We start from the raw sequence: 20,721 nt of genomic DNA on the forward strand, positions 1-20,721 counted from the left end.
CTGATTTTTTTGTGGTTTGTTCTTCTTGGACTTTTCATTAAACTTTTTTAAAATGAACTTTATTGCACAGTGGATATTATTTTGCTATGTGTTTGAATTTGGCTGGACTTTACCTTACCAACTGAGTGACTGCTTGACTTTGGAAACTGGCAAAAGACGCAGCTACAGTTAATGATATCATCTGAAAATCTTAATACATTGAGTTTGATTGTAATAATTGAAAAATGTTATCAACTGACGTTATCGTACGTCTTTAAAATCATACAAAGATTTATAGCTGTGCTAGTCCAATAATATAACGGTATTAAAAAAAATCATGCTGAGTCTATAATTCAGAAACAAGCACAGCCTATGTTGTTATCAGCATGGTTATATCTTTTAATGCAGTAATTAATACAATCAGCATGCTTCCTGATTCAAATGCAGGTGCCTATACAGCTGACCACTATATTCTGTTACACGGAGTTAATAACTATCTTTGACCACCAGATACTCTTTGTAGTGATTTACATCCAAATTATGAAATTATTTTTAATTTGTATAAATGTCTGACATATGTTCTTCACCATCGATTCCTGAAATAAGATAAGGTGTTGCTCAAGGGTCAGTTGCTGGAGTCATTATTATTTTTTTGTTAAACAGTATGTTACTAATAGCAGATTCTATCTGGAAGATAATATCTGCTGTTCAGTATATGCTGATGACACTCAAAAACCTAAGAATGTTGAGGAGTACCAGTTTCAATGAAAAAACACAGTCCAAAACTTTTTCAACATTTTATTCTTGCATTATGCAATTCACATTAAACCTGCTCAAACCATTTTAAATTTAGAAAAAAAGACATTTTAATCAAAACATAAAACACCATGCAGTATATGCATAAAAATGTACAAAGATAGGCACAGTGTCTTCAAAAATGGAATTTCATATTGGACTTTCCAATGCAAACAATGACATAAAACTATTAGGACTCTGACCTGCTTCTTTATTTATAGTCTGGGCCACTGGTGTTGGGGAAAAAAGGTGCCTTCTATAGCATGTATCTCTTATCATTGCAATAAAGATTTAAGCTATGAAAGAATCACAGCTTTTACCCCTTTTGTGCTGCCCTGTGGGGTGTGACCTGTCATAATTTCAATATGTAATCGTGAAAAATTTAACTTTGTTCCTTTTTAAAATATTTCAAGTGGTTGACAAATAATAATCCAGCAAAAACAAACGGGCATCTCTTCATGCCTAATGCAGTGTGTCTATCATTTTCTGACAGATATGGTCAACTAGCTTACAGTTGTCATGGGAGTTGGAGATTCCATTTATTTCCCATAAACAATTAAATAAATTCTCTAAGTAAAAATCAGAATGTAGTAAATGACTGATGTTTTAATTTACCCAAAGTGGACACTGTTCATTTAAACATTTTAACTTGTTTATTACAATTACCCAAAGATTAGCTTTCTGACTGGGCTCCCAAGGTGCAACAATAAAAATATATAGATATGTTTACAAAGTGTACTTCAGTAGACTTATTTTCCTCCCAGGTTTTTCCTGTTTTTTGTCATTTTGGTTCCTTTTCCTTTCTGCTGTGTATCTCTGCCTGCCTTAATCCTCCCCCTCTAACTCCCAGTTGCAACTCTCGTCATCCTCCATACTGTCTAAGTACACAATGCTCCAAGCACTTCAAACATATTGAAGGATTGCAATGGCTCATCCAAAATGTCCATTTATTCAAGTGTGTGCACAATTCAAGTGTGAATGATATGCTTATGCATATACCCTTCATCTTAAAGAACAGTACAAAAGTAAACTATCTAGACTTCAAACTGATCCAAACCCAAATCATTCAAAACAATAATGAGTACATTCTATGTGGCCCACCACATTCCTTCTATAGGCCATAATCCCTTTAATTTGCCCTTTTAAACCATTGTGGGTATGTAGGCTTCACTGACAAACCTCATCCATCAGGACTCCAGCAGTCTTTTGGACCCCACTAATGCTACCTATTTGTGAATGAACAAAGTTTTTGCGATGCAAGACATGGTCACACTCTACTTGTTTTTATTTCAGAAATCTACTTTATTGAAATCAAACAATGTTTTAATTAAGTTAGTAACCTCTAATGTACTTTTATGCCTATCACAACTTCTGAAGTAGTTCTCTTTTCATCTTCATGACCATCCTTCAACATGACCTCCCTGCTGGAATTGTTTCCTTTCTTTGGCTATCTGAAATTAATTGGCATATGTCTGATAAATAGTACCAAACCAATATGGTACAGTACAAGTTTGTAATGAAAAGGCCTGTATTCTAATAGCTAAGAAATAATCTATCCGTCCTGATTTATCAAGCCATATTTAGTATTACATACCACCTATATTGGCAAAATATGGTGTACCAAAACACATTTTTTCTTTATTGAATTAATGTTTTACTGGTAAAACCTCATAACCCTGAAGTGCATTATTTATGTTTGGGAATGTGATATTATGATTAGTATTGAACAAAGAGAAAATATTTATTTTTTCAAAAATTAATTTCTGATTTTTTGTCATCTATTTTCAAAAGCAAAACCATCTGCATTAAAACAGAGTGAAATTTTATTAGGTGTACAGCAAAGAGCAGCAAAACAAATAATTAATTAGATCAAATGCAGTATATGGATAACCAAGTATTAGGTTTCAAGTACCAAAAATAATTTTTGAATTAATGATTAATAATGGGCGGCACGGTGGCGCAGTGGGTAGCGCTGCTGCCTCGCAGTTGAGAGACCTGGGGACCTGGGTTCGCTTCCCGGGTCCTCCCTGCGTGGAGTTTGCATGTTCTCCCCGTGTCTGCGTGGGTTTCCTCCGGGCGCTCCGGTTTCCTCCCGCAGTCCAAAGACATGCAGGTTAGGTGGATTGGCGATTCTAAATTGGCCCTAGTGTGTGCTTGGTGTGTGGGTGTGTTTGTGTGTGTCCTGCGGTGGGTTGGCACCCTGCCCGGGATTAGTTCCTGCCTTGTGCCCTGTGTTGGCTGGGATTGGCTCCAGCAGACCCCCGTGACCCTGTGTTCGGATTCAGCGGGTTGGAAAATGGATGGATGGATGATTAATAATAAACATTCAGTGGCATTTTTTGTGAACAAGATGAACATAATTTAGCACGTGTGAGACGTGTAACAGTAACTATTATAAAATATGTTTATACACTCAAAAAATAAATATTGAGACAATAGAAAACAACATCTGTGTCCAGGCACATGTGCAAAATCAAATACATACACATACATTTTTCTGTTTAGGTCTGAATGAAAAATTTGAGTGGTGTTTTCTTCTTTGTTTTGAAGACTGTCAGTGGACATAGTCCTGAAATGTAAGAAGCAGGTAATTTTGCAGGTAGGTAGGCAAACCAAGTTTAGGAACTGCCAAAGGGATTTGACCTTCCAAGAGCACTCTTAATTTACATCTAACCAAATGCTGGAGTGATCGTGGCTTGTTGGCTAAATCGAAGAGGGAGTCATAGAAACCTTGATGTTTCTGAAAAAGAAAAGGCATTATTAATTATTTCAGTATTCCTTTCTTTATTTTGATGAATACATAGATAATTTGGACATTAATATAAAAATAACTTAAAATCCAAGATTTCCATTATTAACACTGCCCAGGCCAAACCACACCACACAACCAAACTGAACATACCTATCCCCGACAAACAAAATTGGAGTTACCATACAGATCCACATCCTTTAATATTAACATACAGAAAGATGAACAACTCAACAAGTTTTCTGTATATGACAGTCCCTTACCAAAATTGCCCTTGACTTAAAGCCCTGCATGCTTGTTATTTCCAAGTTATGCAGCTATCTCATTCCTCCTATGTGGTTATTGAGCGAGGGCTACCAGGACAAGGGCAGGCTGGGCTAAAAAGGTTAGCCCAGAAGAAGACAGGAGTGGAAATAAAAGGGCAGGTTAAAGGTAAGAGTGGGGACACTGAATGTTGGGACAATGACTGGGAAAGGAAGAGAGTTGGCAGATTTGATAGAAATTAGAAAAGTGGGTGTGTTGTGTTTGCAGGATTCTAAATGGAAGAGGAATAAGGTAAGAGAACTGGGAGGAGGCTATATGTTGTTGTACAGTGAAGCAAATGAGCAAGGAAGAAATGGTGTAGATATTGCAGTATCCAAAGAACTAAAAGATAGTCTTGTCAGTCTGAATAGGAAAAGTGAATGGGTGATGAGTGCCAAGCTGGGCATTTGTGAGACTGTAGTTAAAGTCATTTGTGCATATGCTCCTCAAGTGGGCTGTGAGGAAGAGGAGAAGGATGCTTTTGCCTAGCACAAATGGATGAAGAACTTAGGTACGAGAGAGAAAAGGTGATTGTTAGAGGTCATCTAAATTGCATGTAAGAAAGAGCAGATATACAGAGACTACATGGACATTGAGGAAGAGGGGAAACAAATTGTAAATGGGGAAAGGATAGTAGATTTTGCCATGGCATCTTATTTTGTAATAGTTACCACATTTTTTGAAAACAAAGTAAATCAGCTTGTGACTTGTGTAGTGGAGGAAGACATTCTAATATGTAGAAGATCTCCTTTGAAAGAGATAAAGAAATGTAAAGTCGCACATGGGGAAAGTGTGACCTGTGCAGCATAAAGTGGTGTTGATGGACTGGGAATTCAGAATCAGTTGTATAATAAAACCAGAGCAAGCAACTTCAAGGATAAAGTAGTGGAGATTAAAACAGAAAGGGCTTAGGAACATTTTTAGGAAGCAAGTTTTAAATAAAGAGCAGTCATTTAAACAAGGTTGGAAAGGATTTTAGTCCAATAATGCAGATGAAAGATGAGCAAGGTGTGGTCTTAATTGAACTTGATAGGTTCAAGAATAGATGGAAGAGGTATATTGAAATACTGTTGAATGAAGGCAATCTAAGGGTAGTATTTGAGGAAAGAGTAATAAATGAAGGGCTGGTACCAAGAGTAAAGAGGGAGGTGTTTTTTAATTTGGAGAAAGCGTTTGATTAAGTGCCATGTCAAAGGGTCAAAGAGTAGCATAGGAGCTTTGTCAAGGATATGTTTGAAGAAGTGAGAACTCAGGTTAAAGGCAGTGTTGGGTTAAAAGACAAAAGGACAAGATCCCAGTTAGTATAGGTCTGCACCAGGTATCTTTTTTTTAAGTCATTCCCTCTTTGATCTGGTTATGGTTGAGACATGGGATCAAAGACCAATCTCCTTGGTGCATGCTTTTTGTTGATGACATTGTACTGAGTAGCACCAGAAAGGAGGAAGTGGACCAGATGTTGGAAGAATGGAGAAGGGGTTTGGAAAATAGAGAGTTGAAAGTAAATAAGAAAGACATGTGAGGTTTAATGATAATCAGGATTCAGAGGTTACCTTGCAAGGGCAGCCGATGAAAAGACTGAATAAATTTAAATATCTAGGATCAGTGGTAGTCAAAGATGAAAAATTAGACATGGAGATAATCACTGAGTGCAATGTGGATGTAGAAAAATTAAAGCAAGGGTTTTTAAGACAGTAGTGAGACCATAGAGCTGAAATATGGGCAGTCAAGAGAATGTAGGAGAAGATGTCTGATGTGGTAGAAATTAGAATGTTGAGATGGATATGTGGAGTTACAAAAAAAGGACAGAATAAGAAATGAAAAAATAAAAGGTACAACAAAGTGGGATTGATATCATAAGAAAGTACAGGAAAGTAGATTGAAGTGGCACAGACATGTGATTGGGAGAGGCAATGAATATGTGGACAAAAGAGTGATGGGAATGGCAGTACAGGAAAGAAAAAGTGATGGAGGCCAAAATGGAGGTGGGTGGATAAAGTAAAAGAAGATCTGAAGGAAAAGGGCTTGACAGGCAAGGAGGTGCAGGACTGAGGTGTACTGGGAAAGTTGATCAAGCACATCAGCCCCACACAGAAGTAGGAAAAGATGATGAGAAAGAAAAAAAAAAGAAAAATCTGTCTCATACCTGCCATAATAATATCACACTCTAACGGTCCAAGAATAAATATCAGCTAATCCCATATATTTTTGATACAATTACTGAATTAGAAGAAAATGATTTTATTATTTAATTGCACTTCATTGAAAATAATAATATGCATTTACCAGAAACATAATGCCTACGTTTTATGATGGAAGTGTCAGTGATTTTCTGCGTTCAGTGAATGCTATACTTCAAAAACATTTTTCTTTGTCCTGCCGAATAATACTGTACCTCAGCACAATGGCACTAACATAATGTATACAGAATGATACACCTAGTAGTCTTTACATAAATTATTCAACACCACAAAGAGTAATATTGAATTTCAAATGTAAATACAATTATTATTTTAGCTCCTTAATATGTGTCTCCCTATACTATTTAAACTTTTAACAGTTAAATAATAATTCTATTTGCAGGCTAGCAGTGGGCTTTATCTGTGCCATTCCAATATGCTTATGTGATTTAGTTATTTATTTAATTTTTCTTTCTAAATGCCATGTCACAAAATCTCACTTGCTTTTCTCTGGGGAACTATCTAAATTTTTATAACTTTCTGCTCACATAGGAGATTTTCTTACCAAACTCAATACTTTTCCCATCCTTCACTGTTCTTGCATATTTAATTATATTAATGTTGTAGTGACATGCTTATGTTGTTGAAATTACCATATCTGTATAAAATCACCTTTAAGACATCTCTGAAATGAATATTTTTAATAATTCTGAAAAATTAAGCTAACCAACAAAAGCATATTCAAGTTATTTACCTGCAAAATTTCTGGAACAACAGCCTCTATCCATGTGTCTGTTATTTTGACATGATCATAAGTATTAATCAACACTTCAATAATTCTTGGAGACTGACAACAGTGGTGCAGTACCTATGAAAACATGTTAAACGTTTCAGTAAAATATAAAAAAGGTTGCTGCATAAATTAATGAATGGCAGACTAGAAAGCATTTAATATCTATGGACCAAGAATCAGTTTTAAAATGGTAATTAAAAGGACAATTAACCTGCTTATCACATAAAACTGAGTTTTAGGACAAGAAACATCTCTACGTCCATTTTAAAAACGTTTTCTCCAGTTCAGGTTGAGGGGAGCTAGTGTATATCACAGATTAGGCTGGTACAGGCATACACATCTGGTATTTCTGTAAAATTGAATATACATCTTCTAAACATGGTTAATTGGCTTCAAATATTCCCTGTTGTTACCATTTAATAGTTTTGACAACACCATGTCTGCAAAGATAAATGAAAATATATAATCATGGAAAAAAGAAACACAACATTTCATTGTTGGACTGTAATTTAAATCTTGTAAAGGACAGCCGGGTTCCATGCCCGGCAGGGACGCCTCTGCTGCATCTGTTCCGGGGGAGCCACCACGGGCAGCTCAATACCTCCCCCGGGACGCTTGGTGGCAGCCTCCCTGGCGGATGATGATTCCCCAGCCTGGCGCATGGCTCCATGGGACATGGAGTCCTCCACAGCCTGGTTGGGGGCTTGGATGGCCGCCAGGGGGAGCTGCATGATCTTGGCAGCCCGGCTGGTCAATTCCTCAGCCCCACCCGGAACTGCAATTAGACCCAGGTGATCAAGCACCTGGAATACTTCCGGGTGGGGTATAAAAAAGGCCAGCCACCACCACTGAAGAGAGCCAGAATTGGGAGGAAGAGGACGAGGTTGCCTGGGAGGAGTGGTGGTGCTGAGGTGGAGAGAAGAAGTGTGGTTTGTGTGTTATTTAAGTGCTTGTGGGACTGTGTTGGGCCTGTGGGACACGGGGAAGACGTGCCCCACAGCTGAAGAAAAATAAAAGAAACTGTTTGTGTTACATGTGCCTCTGCCTCAGTCTGTGCCGGGTCGGGCGCTATATAGCGCTCATATTACAATCTTCAATACTGAAATAACAATAAACAAAAGAGAATAATAGGAAAACAAAACAGTACAACCATAACAATAGGAAATAATGACAAATGTGAACATTAACAGCAGTCATCCTGAAGTTTTTCATATTTTGTGCAACCAGTTCTTGCAGTCACTATAGTGCCAATGAGCCTGTGAATCTGCCAGCATGTACAGAGTCATGTCCTTAAATATTTCATCCATCCATCCATCAATCCATTATCCACCCCGCTATATCCTAACTAGAGGTTCACGGGGGTCTGCTGGAGCCAATCCCAGCCAACACAGGATGCAAGGCAGGAAACAAACCTCGGGCATGGCGCCAGCCCACTGCAGCTAAATATTTCAGTCCAGGGTATTTCAATGGTTCACAGTGGGGATATGTTTCAGGAGATAGAGCACGCCAAGGCAGCACCTGCACACTAGCAGTCCTAAGGAGAATTGTGACCACAAGAGATGTGTGTGTGTGTCCTACAGCAGGATCAGGTTATGTAGAAGTTGTAAGCGCAGGACCTCTAAGAAGGCCAGCACCACAAAACCTTTAACTCACTGCTCTGTCCCTGATGCGCGCAATTTAGCAGTAATACAGATGGCAGATGTGAAACAGTTTTTCAGACAGACCAATCTGATATGTTGCTCATACTCTGATATGGCCACTTGACATTCCAAAATCTAGTTGCTTTCATCTGTCTTGCTGGTCTACTGAAATCTTGCCTGCAGCAAGGACATACAGTCAAGACAGCACTGGCACATGACATTCCTAACTGCAGCATGCAAATGGTTCTTTCTCCTGCTTCTAGTAAAATTCGAGATACAATGTCATGCACAGAAAACTGACTAAGTGTGGCATTTGTATTGTTGTGACTTTCACTTTCTTAAAGGTGGTTCGATAAGGCATTGTTATTACACCTATACCATGTTGGAGAAAAGAGCGGCTAATAAGCTTTCTTGTACTTGGCAATATACAATGCCTTACTGCATAACCTGCATTTCTTTTTTAGAAGAATAAATAAATTGACCTGTTTTGTGTAAGTACAGATGCTTCAAGTGCAATTTTATCATTCCAGGAAATACTGCATTTTTTGCCACCAGTGTATATAGTGCTTATGATAACTTCAGTACAGAAAATGCCTGGATGAGGCAGGGGTGTGGCAGAAATTTCAAATATTTTGTTATTTTAGAGGTGATGAGAAGATGGGAAAGATTGTTTACACAAAATGCAAGAAAATGGTCCTCAGTAGGTTTTTAATATTTGAGGCTTTAATAGAGTCTAATTATTCTGCTTGTATGAAGTTTCCACTTTTTGCCCATGTCTGGGTAGGTTTTCCTGAGCACATGCACATGTACTTACTGCTGTAGAAAAAAGCATACCACTAGTCTCCAGGGGACTTATATATAACTTGGCATAAAGTCATGCACATTTTCAAGGCAGTCTCACACCTTGCGTACACACTTTGCTGCTTGGTTTTGCAAACTGCATCAAAGCAGTGCTACTGTTTGTGTCGTTTCCTTTTCTTTTTCATATTCGCATCAGGGGCATTATCAAATACACTAAAGTTAATTGCATATTATTTACAAATTTAAGGCACTTGATTGTATTCATTCTGTAACAATATAATGGTGTACGGAATGGCCAAACTATTCCAAAGACTATAGCTGCTTTAGCGTTGTTAGAAGACATCATAAATGGAAAAATTAGAAGAGAGATCATATTTATACATGATGATGACTGGCTTCTAAGTCGATTTCAATTTCCAAGAGCTATCCTCTTGCAGCTGTGTGCTAAACTAACACTGGCTTTACAAAGGTAAACGTTGAGGAATTGTGCTCTACCTGCTCCTTTGCAAATTCTGTCCACTCTTGGGTTTTTAGCCATAGGAGCTTTTCAATGTGAATTTGCTCACTGGGTATTTCACAAACATCACTAAGTTGAACCATGCCAGTTGTATGGGATATCATTATCTGCTTGTCATCCAGACATATTAGATTTATGTACACTGTGGTTGAACTGAGAAACATCAAAGCACAATTCGCAGCAATGTCTGGTTTTACAGATGTAATTGGAGTGATCAACTACACGCACATTGCTACTGTAACAATGTTGGACAAGTTACATTAGCCAGGGATAAATCGCCAAAGGAATGAGCTGCCATTACCTCTTCTGTAGCAGGATAGCCTGTAAAAACAGCAACTCCACACAGTCGCAGGTGCTTTTTCCAACAAGTGTGGCAAAAGGCAAGCAGTCCTTTTAAGGATACCAAGTCTCCTCAAAGAGTCATGTAAATTGCAGAAAATCTATCAGTTGTGGCACTCGGCACCGAAGCTACAGTATAAAGGCTCCTTCAGAGAATGAATTTGCTTATGTAAATATAAAGCATTTCCACTCTATTAATGTGCTTCTGTATAGTCCACAGAAAGTGTGCCACATTGTGTAAACATTTAGCTTGCTGCATAATGTGGCACACAGTCATGGATTGCCTGTACTTGAAGAGATGCGGTATGATGAACCTGACTCTGACCCACCAAACGATCAGCCAAATTGGACAGCATTACAACTGCGTTTGAATGTAAAAGCAGGTAATCAGATGCAGAATTTATTTTTTAACCAATTCATTTAATTTGTGGTCAATATCACATAGTATAGCCCATATATTCCTTAATTTTTTGGCCACATCTCTTACAACATTCACTATTACATTTTCTGACTCCAGAACATTGTCCATCAGCATGTAGCCAGATGGCTGCCCAGCAGGTTCCGAGGCAGAGGTGTGTGCGCAGCCAGTGCCCAAAGATGTGCCCGGCGCAGCAGCATCATCACCAACTCAGCATGTGGGTCAGCTTTTGTAATATTGGCTGAAAGAGAATAAAGAGAGAGTGGGCTACAACTTGCTTTTCATGTCGACTTTGATATCTGACCACTTCTTTTTTTATTTTGGGCACTGTGTGACTTTCTGAACTTGAACTTTCGAGCGTCTCCACCATTCTGTATCACTCCATCAACTTCTTTTTGTTGCTTATACTACTGCTTAAGCCAACAAAGAGTACGTTTTTCCTTGTCTCCACTGCATTCGCTGAATGACTTCTTCAAGATGGCAACACTTCCGATTATGTGCAGGCTTGGCAGGAAGGGGTGGGTCCAGGTGGACGGATACAAGAAGTGACATCAAAGGTGCTAAGGCTGTCAATCATTCAGTATGAAGAGGGAGGAACAGAAGAGGCATTAGTATACAGCACCACCCTGCGGATCGATGAGGAATTACCACCACAAGGGACTTTAAGCTGACCTTGAGGTGCACGTTTCATAACTGAGACCTTTTGAGTCGTGCGGCCCAATCCTGTAAGGCAGGAGGTCCAAGAGCCTCCTGGTGATGATATGGATTTGACTCCTTAGGCAAAACTATCCACTGGAGGGGTGTATGGTTTGTAACCAAAGTGCACTCATGGCCAAGCAGGCAGTATCTCAGTTGGCTAATAGCCCATTTGATCACCAAGGCTTCACATTTCACCTCTGCATACCTGGTCTCCTGGTCCAGCAATTTCTGGCTCAGGTACATGACGAGGAGCTCTACTTAATCGACACTTTGGCTCAAAATGGCACTGTGTCCGAAGCATTGGTCTAGAGAATAAAAGGTACAGAAAAATCAGGAGCAGACAAAATAGGTGCAGACATAAGGGTCTGTTTTAAGTCACGGAATGCGGGTTCTGTTTTAGTCTTTTGCCATTGAATTAGGAGCTTACATCTTTGTAAGGTCTATCAAGGGTGCTGTCCTCTCAGAGAAATGGGGAACAAACTGGGGGTAGTACCTCACTAACCCCAAGAAACCTTTCACATACTGCTTGGTCTTCAGAACGGGCCATTTCATGATGGCATCAACTTGGTGCACTGAGGACAGACCATACTTCTCCCCACCAAGAAGCCCAAGTATTTGACATCTGTCAATCTAAAATAACATTTCTGCAGATTGATCTGAAGACCGGCTTCAATTAATGTCAGAAGCACAGCACAAAAATGCAGTATGTATTCTTCCAAGGTGCTGGAATAGGTGGCGACATCATCCAGGTAGGCAACACTGTAGGAGTTGTGGGGGCATAGCACCCTATACACCTGTTGTTGGAAAGTCACTGGAGCCCCATGCAATTGGAAAAGGATGACATAATCCTGCCAGTGGCAACTAGGGGTGCTAAACACAGTCTTTTCCTTAGGAGATTCTGTTAAAGGAATTTTCCAGGACACTTTCATCATGGCAAGGGTGGTCAAGTATTCAGCTTTACCAAACAGTTGAAGGAGTAGGTTAATGCGCAATATTGGATAAGCATCAAATTGAGAGACTTTATTAAGGTGGTGGAAGTCATTGCAAAGGCGTCAAATCTAGTCTGGCCATAGGACCAAAATGATGGGGCTAGACCAGGGACTAAAACTTTCCTCAATCACACTAAAGCCTAGCATTCATTTGATCTGAGGTTTCACTTCTGCACATTTTGCTTCTGGGAGGTGGTAGGGACATTCTCGGACGACTACACTCAACTCTGTAATGATGACATGAGCAATCAGAGAGGACCTTCTGGGTCATTAACTCACCACTTCCTGGACAGAAAAGATTGCTGCTTCCAGTTTTTTTCATTGTTTGGGTGTCAAAGTGGTTCCAAAATTAAAGACATGTTTTTGGGCAAAGAAAGAAGGAGGTTGTCCAGGGTAGGGATTGGGATTCCCATCCTTCTATGGTTTCAACAGACTGACATGATGAAATGATTTGGGAGGTCGGTGATTTGGTTTTTCACTAAATAATCAAACAGTCCCTTTCTTTCCTTAATTTCGTAGGAGTCCTGCCAATGGGCCTATAATTTACAATGGGAAGTAGGAGTTAATACCATGACATGGCCTCTAGGATGGGACTCAAGGAGCGTCGTGCCACAATCATAACAGAGGACCTGTGCTGCTTGTTCATGCTTTATATATTTAAATTGGCTGAATTTTAGTAATTCTATTGCGTAATTGTGCATTATACTCAAGAATACTTAATGGAAGAGAGTGCCTCATCTTCTCAATCTTATTTTAGAATATCTAATATTCATCCATATAGCTGAAAAAGGATGAAGCCCACAGAGGCTTGTGGGAGCTCCTGGTAAGCAAATAGAACGAGGTGGAGGAACTGATCCCAGTTCCTCCCATCCTTGCTAACCACCTTGCGCAGCATCTGTTAGAGCATCTAATTGAACTGCTCTACCAGACCGTTATTTTGAGGGTGATATATTCAGGTCTTGAAGTGCTTAATTTTGAGTAATACCTCCTTTAAAGTCTTTGAGGTGAAGGGTATTTCTTGATCTGTTCAGACTTCCTTAGGGATGTCGACATGCGCAAAAAACCCTATCAGTTTCTGTAAGATATTCTTGGAATTGATAACTCTTTAAGAGGATAGCCTCTAGATATTGTGTAGCATAATCCACCAGCACGAATATATATTTATGGCCGCTGGCTGAGGGCCCAATAGGTCCTACAATGGCGACCCCAAAATGCTCAAAGGGAATATCAATGAACAACACAGTAATAAGAAAAGCATGATCCTTACAAAGAATCTACTGTAACTGACATTCTGGACAGGATGCACAAAAGCAGTGGACCTCCATTTATTCTGGGAGAAATAATTTAGGAGTTTAATCTGTTTCAGTGTCTTCTCAGCTCCCTAATGGGTGCCTAGGAGGTGGGTGTGAGCTAGTTTATAGACCTGCTGTTGGTAGGTTTGGGAAACCAGCAGCAGTGTCCTCACCTTGCCCTCATGTTCTGCTGCACTATGTAACAAGTCATTGTTTAATACCAAGTGTGGACTGGGTGGCATGGGCTGAGGCATGCGTTGTCCATCAATCAGAACAACCGCAGTCTTGGCAAACTACCATTATCATTCGACTGTTCCCTTTTAAAGGAAGCTGGAGTTTGCCAAAACTGAAAATGTACATTTGATAGAGGATCAGTGGGGACCACAACAGACATCAGAATGAGTTGACGCAACACTACCTACGTTATACTGAGTAGCAACGTCTCCCAGTGCAATTGGTTGAGAACATGGCGTGGATACAGCTCAAGATGGACCTCCCCCCTCTAAAATAGGACCCAGTGTTTTATTTGGAGTGGTTTGTGCTTCTCGTTTACTTTATGACCAGTCTCACTCCAGTATCACAGGGTAGGGTAGACTGCACATAACAGCAACACTAATCTTACAAGTTATCCTCTGGTATGTAATAATACAAGAGGTGGACTGTACCAAAAAGTTTACCCATGTATGCAGGTCAGACTAGTTGTACCTGTCTCCTATTGCTGTGGGAGAAAGAAATGGCAGGCAACAAAAGAGATGTTACCGCTGGAATTTATAATCACTGTGATATTGTGCCCTTTAATAATAACCACCCTAGTATAAGGAAGGGAGAAGGGATTGGCAACAAATCAATACCTTTCTTGTCATGCCCAGTTACAATCTTTCATGTCAACGAAGCAGGGGCACAATAGTGGTGTGTGATTCACATTCCTGTACTTGTAACAGTGGAGAAGGGTTGCAGGTTTCTTTTTGGGTCCAGCTGATGATTCCATCTCACAGCAGGTAGGCTTAGGTGTTGTGATACACCCTATTCACACCTTGTGGTGATCAGTTCACTGTTCCGAGTGCTTGACTTGTGAGGCTGCTTGGTGTTGCTTGAAAGCTGCAATGAGGCTGATCATATTTTTGTTTTTCAACCGCCAAACTGACCAGGCAAAGAAATTGGGAAGGGCGTTGAGGAGGAAGTCGCAAACCACAGCCTCAACAACCCTTTTTAAGTCAAAATTGAAGGTCTGGAAGCAAGCCCTTGCCTGCTGGTCCAGATTTATCCTGTACCTCAGCAATACCTCAGCTTTTAGTTGGTCATAATCCACAGCGGCCTGATCTTCAAGGTTATAATAAGTCTGTTGAGCCAGTACCTTCAGGTACAGTGCCAGTATGTGTGCCTATTCTGCATGCTCCCAGTGATGATGGGTAGCAGTACCCTCAGATATAAGGAAATAAGACTCAACATTGTTATCAGGATGTAATGGCAATATACCTGGGATGGTCCCATCAGCCAAGTCAATTGCTCTCCCACCTGGAATTTGTGCACCTGTAAGTCCACTGCCTTTGCCTTCCAGTTGTCAAAACATCCTGGAATTTGCTTGTCCTGCAAATCTCCATAAATCCTTCTGATTACACTAAAAAAACATAAAGAGTTGGGGCACCCACAGGCAAACCCCATATAATTATAAAAAAAACAAAATTGAAGTACAGTATAAACGCGTTAGGAAAGGGAAAAAACATCTTCGCAGATGCAAGTCTCAAGAGTGACTGCTCCAAGATTGCAACATTTCTGGTTAAGTACTGTACAGGCCAGGCAGGAAGGGGTGGGTCCAAGTGGACAGATACCAGGGGTGATGTCAGAGATGCTAAGGCTGTCAATCATCTGGACTGTAGAGGGAGGAAGAGAATTGGCGTTAGTATACAGCTCTACCCTGCAGATCGGCAAGGAATTACCACCACCAGAGCCTTTAAGCTGTCCCAAAGCAGCATGTATGTGACCCTCATTACTACCTATAACTTGTCCACTTTAAAACATATCTTAGCCCACGCAGATATACAAATCTAAATTCCTTCAGCATGTTTGTCAATTATTAGTCAAGAATGCAACATTTAATAAAGGCAACGTCGTAAGCTGTTCTTTAAAAATGTTTTGCTAACATTCTTGTTGAGAATAACATTTTGTTATATATAAATTTTTGCATGTTTTGTAAATACTAATTTTTTTTAATAAGTCTTCCATATTATATTTATAATCAGGACTTGCTTAACTGATTTGAAAATTGGAGGATTTTAAAATCTTTTAGTTCATCAAACAGTCAGTGAACACATTTTTGTTATTGAATATTTTTGTAACAATGAGTCACATACACAAAGAAGAGATGGATGGATTAGTAGATTACATTAAAAACTTACACAATCTTTAACAGCATTTTCTATTGTCCTGTAGTTAAAACCATACATTGTTATTTTCCCCCTTAGTCTAATTCAATGTTGTGAGAGCCATAGGTTTTCAGGAATACTTAATCAAGAGAAAAAAATTTACAGACTGTATAATTTTAGTTGAGTGTATTTTTATGGTGGTTCATGTTGCTTCCTCACAACTCTAGTAGAAAAATTTAAAATCTCAGCCAGATTACTGACAATGTGAAGTTTACCCATTTTGGTATGTTACAAAACGTACTCTGGTTAATTCTGGCATCCTACAGAGTTTTGTGTTAATTGGCAATTCTAAATTGGCTAAAATAAACAAGTATGAGTGTTCCTATTGACTGGAGTCCTGTCTGAAGCTTCCCCAGGTAAGTATTTTCAGAGACATGATGTAAGAATAAAGGATTTTTAACAATAATAATGAAACCATATTCTATTTATTTTTTATTTCAATATGGCGTACTCCTGGTTTGAGTTGTTTTTATGTACAAGTTTTTATGTGCTTTCTTACACGATCATTACATTTTTAGCAAATGTTAATTTGAATTTTATTTTTATTATAACCTGCCTGAGTTACTGAGTTATTCCATTTCTGAACATACTTAATCCAATATTTAGGAATATTGGTGGCCAGAGCTTTTCCAGACAGCATTAGGAACAAGGAAAGAATTAAACTTCACAGAGCACACCTAAACACATCCATTTCACCAGCTAACCTACTGCAAATTGCTTGTAATTTAGGATGACAAAGAAAAATCCATGCATGTGACTAGAATGTAGAAATTCCAAACAGGCAGCAACCAGGCCAGAATTCAAGACACAGTAACTCTAACCATTATGCCATACTAAATGTGGAAATAAAAAACCCAAATTCATAAACAACTAATGAATTCCATTGACAGTTAGGTTTGAACACATTTCAAACATTATAATAACAGGTTGGGTTTATCATTTGTGAACACCAGGGTGTGTTCAGCCCTCCCTAACTTGACACAGACAAGTTTCTCCACACAGCACACCTTTTTTAAAGGTGGGGTGTGCTTTTTTTGCTCCCCACAAGAGCACAATGTGTACAACACCAAGCACAGTCTTTCTCGCCTCCAGTCCTTTTCACCTTCACTCCTCCTCACAGGCTTTGTCCTTCTTCCTCCCGACTCCATTGAGTAGTGGCGACTGGCCGCTTTTATAGGGCCCCCAGAAGGACTCCAGGTTCCCAACAACCTTCTTCCGGCAGCACTTTCTGGTGTGGCGGAAGTGCTGCCAAACAAGGCCCTGTAATCGTCCAGGCACCCCCTTGCGGTGGCCATCAGCTGCACCAGGGTTGAGCTTACATTTTCCAAACTCGTGGCTCTGCTGTAAGCCAAGGGGGCTGCCATTTATCGGTCCTGGGGAGAAACTCTGCCCCGGTCCTTTCATTGTTGAAGCATCCTAGCTAGTAAGGGCCCCAGCCGTCTGCCACATGTTATAGACATTTAAGTCTTAGTTTTAATGCTTTATTTACACTTATTAACATTATTAAGCACCAATACAATTTAAAATGTATATTTAATGTTGCTACTGTAGATTTTTTATCATCAATGCATTTTAAAGGTTCTCAAGAATCAAGGCACATTATTTTGATGGCCTCAAGATTATACAGAGACACACACTTACCCTCAGCATCATCTTCTAGATTGCCCTCAAGTGTAATTACAGTATTGGGTACAAATGACCCAATTGGCCCTAGTATGTTTCTTTTGGTTTTACTTTATTTGGTATTTGTGACACCACAGACTGCCAGTCCTTGGGTTTAAATTGTGGCTGTTTTAGTAGAAGAGATTTGGTCATTATTTCTTCCTCACTTCTGTATGGGTTTTCTTCTGGATAAACTCCAAATTTAAGCTTCTGGATACTTTTTAGTTGTAAGTTGACCTGGTGTGAGTGGGTCTGAGTGTGTGCATGATTGTGCTCTACAAAGATTCCAACACCCAATCCAATTGTTCCTTCATGCTAATGTTGCCAGGATAGACACTGGATCTCTATGATCTTAAAGTGGATAAGTGAGCTCAAAAATAAATGAACGAGTGGATAGTTGTTACTACTTGTGTTTATCTCTCCTACCTGCATTACACTTGTTCTGCCATTTATTTCTTTATTGTTTTAGCAAAATTATTATAAGCCCTCCAACAACATTTTTTCATGATAGCAGACTAGAATTGTTTATTCTCAAAATATTATAATATAACATAAAAATCAAATATTTCTCCAGCATAAATTTTATTACAAATTTGAGACATAATAGTTATTGGTACAAAACAATTTCTTTGGCTCCAGCAGCTTTTAAGTATATATGTTTATATATGTCTACTGTGATCTCCAGACTCAAGGTAACTGGTGACTTGTTCTTCTCTCTTATGTAGCTGTTACGTTGTATTGCAGCATGCATAGAAAGTATTTTCACAAAAACGGAAAAAAATGAAGACAGCTGTAAAGCACAGCCGGCACAGCACTTTGTAGTGGAGCCCACTGTTTAGTAGTACAGAGACTAAAAAGCCTTGGAGAATGAAGGAAGTAATTAAACACTTGAAGAGAGAAGCAGATTGGGCATCCCTTCAGGGGATTAGCAAGGAAAATCAGCAATTAACACCAATTAATCTCTTATTAACACTGCCTAATTAGGAATGAGATAACTCATTTGAAAAAAGTGAGTGTTGGAAGAGAATGATAGTACCTTTCTGTTTTCTGCAAACTCGTGTTCTCTAGACCAGTAACCTTTACTACTTTTTCAAATGGTGAGCCAGAATTCAAAAATGGCCACCTCTTTATTTAGCATACTACTTTATTAAAATTAATATTTTACAAAAGTCTTAGACTGAGGACCAATAATTTATATCAGGTGAATGCAAGTGTGTAAGTTTCAAAGTTAAAAAAGAAAATATCATGTACATTAAAGGCTTGTGAAAAAGTGCTGTCCTCTTTTATTCCAAATTAAATGGCTGAAAAAAATAAATTAAATTTTGGCATGGTATTATTGCGTTGCTTTTCAATATGGCACACAATTCTTTGATTGGTCATTTCATTACATTTAGTTTTGGCATGATCAATGTGTGGTCTTTGATTAAAATGCTATATACTTGGAGCAGCCTTTAAGCAATCGATTATTTGCTTGGTATGTTTTTAATTATGACACCATAAAACTGTGCTGAAATTAAATGTACCACATGCATATGCATGTACATTTCAATGTGGTTAACAAATTGGATTGCATTTAATTTTGCCATGATGCGGGTGCAGTGGTTAGTATTATTGTTTCACAACTGCAGCACAGTAAATCCAGGTTTAGGTTACTGTCAAGTTCTCCTTTTTTTTTCCATATAGGTACTCTGGTTATCCTCTTGGCTCCCAAAGTCAGGCCAGTTTGATAAATCAGCAACTTCTTCCTAGTGTTAGTTTCCTCCCTTAAGTGAGTATGAATATTGACAGATGAAACTGTATTTAATGTATCCATTTATTTACTCAGCTTGCTTAAATTAATTGATCAACAAAGCACTGGATGCAAACCAGGAACCAATACTAGACAGAGTGCTAATTCATTACAGAGTCCACACACTCAGCATTTAAAAAACTACAAATCTAGACTCACTAATTTGAAAATGTTTGTTTGTGCTGAGGAAGGAACGTCAGAGTACCCAAAAAGAATCCATGCAGACACAAGCAAATGTACTAATTCCATATTGCCAGTGATGGGACAAGGATTTAAATACAGTTGATTACAGCTGTAAGCCGTTAGTGCTGATTATTGTGCCATCAGGGTACCAAAACCAATTGTGTTTAATAATAATTGGATGTAATACAAAGGGTTTACTTTTTTTTCTGTGCCAAAAATTGTTTTTTTACTAGAAACTCAAAACAAGGTGCTGTGTGCTATGTATCTGTCACACACACACGCAACTTTATTAATGCAGAGAACCAAACAGTTTAAAAAAGCCTCACTATTTCTCTTACCTTAGGCAGTGCTCCGGGCCAGACACGAATGGCACCATAGTTGACCAGTGAACGAACAATATGTTCTGGGCAATGGTCCAGGTTAAAGCAGGCTAGCTTAAGAATAATGTGCAGTGGTGTCTCACTGCCGTAGCTCATTTTGTTTACTAGAGCACCATGCTGTAATAATAGGTCAACAATGTGTGGGTTCACAGTCTTGCAGGCCATGTGCAATGGAGTCTGCATATCTTGATTAGCAGTAAAAATGCTGGCCCCTGCACTGACTAGCTTCTGGCATATATTAAAATAACGTTGCATGTCCTGTGTTCCATGGGGCTCAGAGCAGGCTGAGTGGAGAGGGGTTTGACCTTCATCATTCTGCTTCTCAATGCTGGCACCATTTCTCAGGTAGAGATCCACATGCTCCTCAAGACCACAGCTTGCAGCTACATGTAATGGAGTTTCATCATCTTGTAAGCAGGAGCCATTCACAGCAGCACCAAATTGAAGAAGCAGAGTTGAACATCTGAAAAAGAAATATTAAAACAAGGCATTTATGATGCATTACAAAGCATCTCAAATGATAAAGCATTAATCAGTAACATTGTTTATACTACTTTGACAATACAGGTGTCAACCATATGAGTTTGGTAAGTACCTTATTGAATGTTGTTTAAGTGAACACAAAGAAAGATAAGGAATGCTGTACAGCCACTAACATGCCTTCCATTTCCATCCTTACAAATGAACAGGATGCCCCAGAAGAAGGTTGATGTCACATTCATTGCAACCCATGTCCCACCCATTCTGGACTGTCTCAAAAAAAAGATGCTCCAACACTGAAAGTTGACATTTA

At 39.1% G+C, this 20,721-nt stretch overlaps 1 protein-coding gene across 1 annotated transcript in view; it reads right to left on the minus strand.

Moving 5' to 3' along the window:
- Window positions 1-766: 766 nt before the first annotated feature.
- Window positions 767-20,721, minus strand: part of asb10 (ankyrin repeat and SOCS box containing 10) — a 79,717-nt gene continuing 59,762 nt past the window's right edge. Inside the window, exons 3-6 of the mRNA XM_028803883.2 lie at window positions 19,887-20,391; window positions 6,758-6,871; window positions 2,076-3,514; window positions 767-1,030 (exon numbers count right to left, since the gene is read on the minus strand). Of these exons, the coding sequence (XP_028659716.1) occupies window positions 3,329-3,514; window positions 6,758-6,871; window positions 19,887-20,391 (805 nt within the window). The 3' untranslated portion in view covers window positions 767-1,030; window positions 2,076-3,328. The remainder of the gene's footprint in view (window positions 1,031-2,075; window positions 3,515-6,757; window positions 6,872-19,886; window positions 20,392-20,721) is intronic.

The sequence above is a fragment of the Erpetoichthys calabaricus genome, chromosome 6 (assembly GCF_900747795.2).
Source record: "Erpetoichthys calabaricus chromosome 6, fErpCal1.3, whole genome shotgun sequence".
In the NCBI taxonomy this organism is placed as follows: domain Eukaryota; kingdom Metazoa; phylum Chordata; class Cladistia; order Polypteriformes; family Polypteridae; genus Erpetoichthys; species Erpetoichthys calabaricus.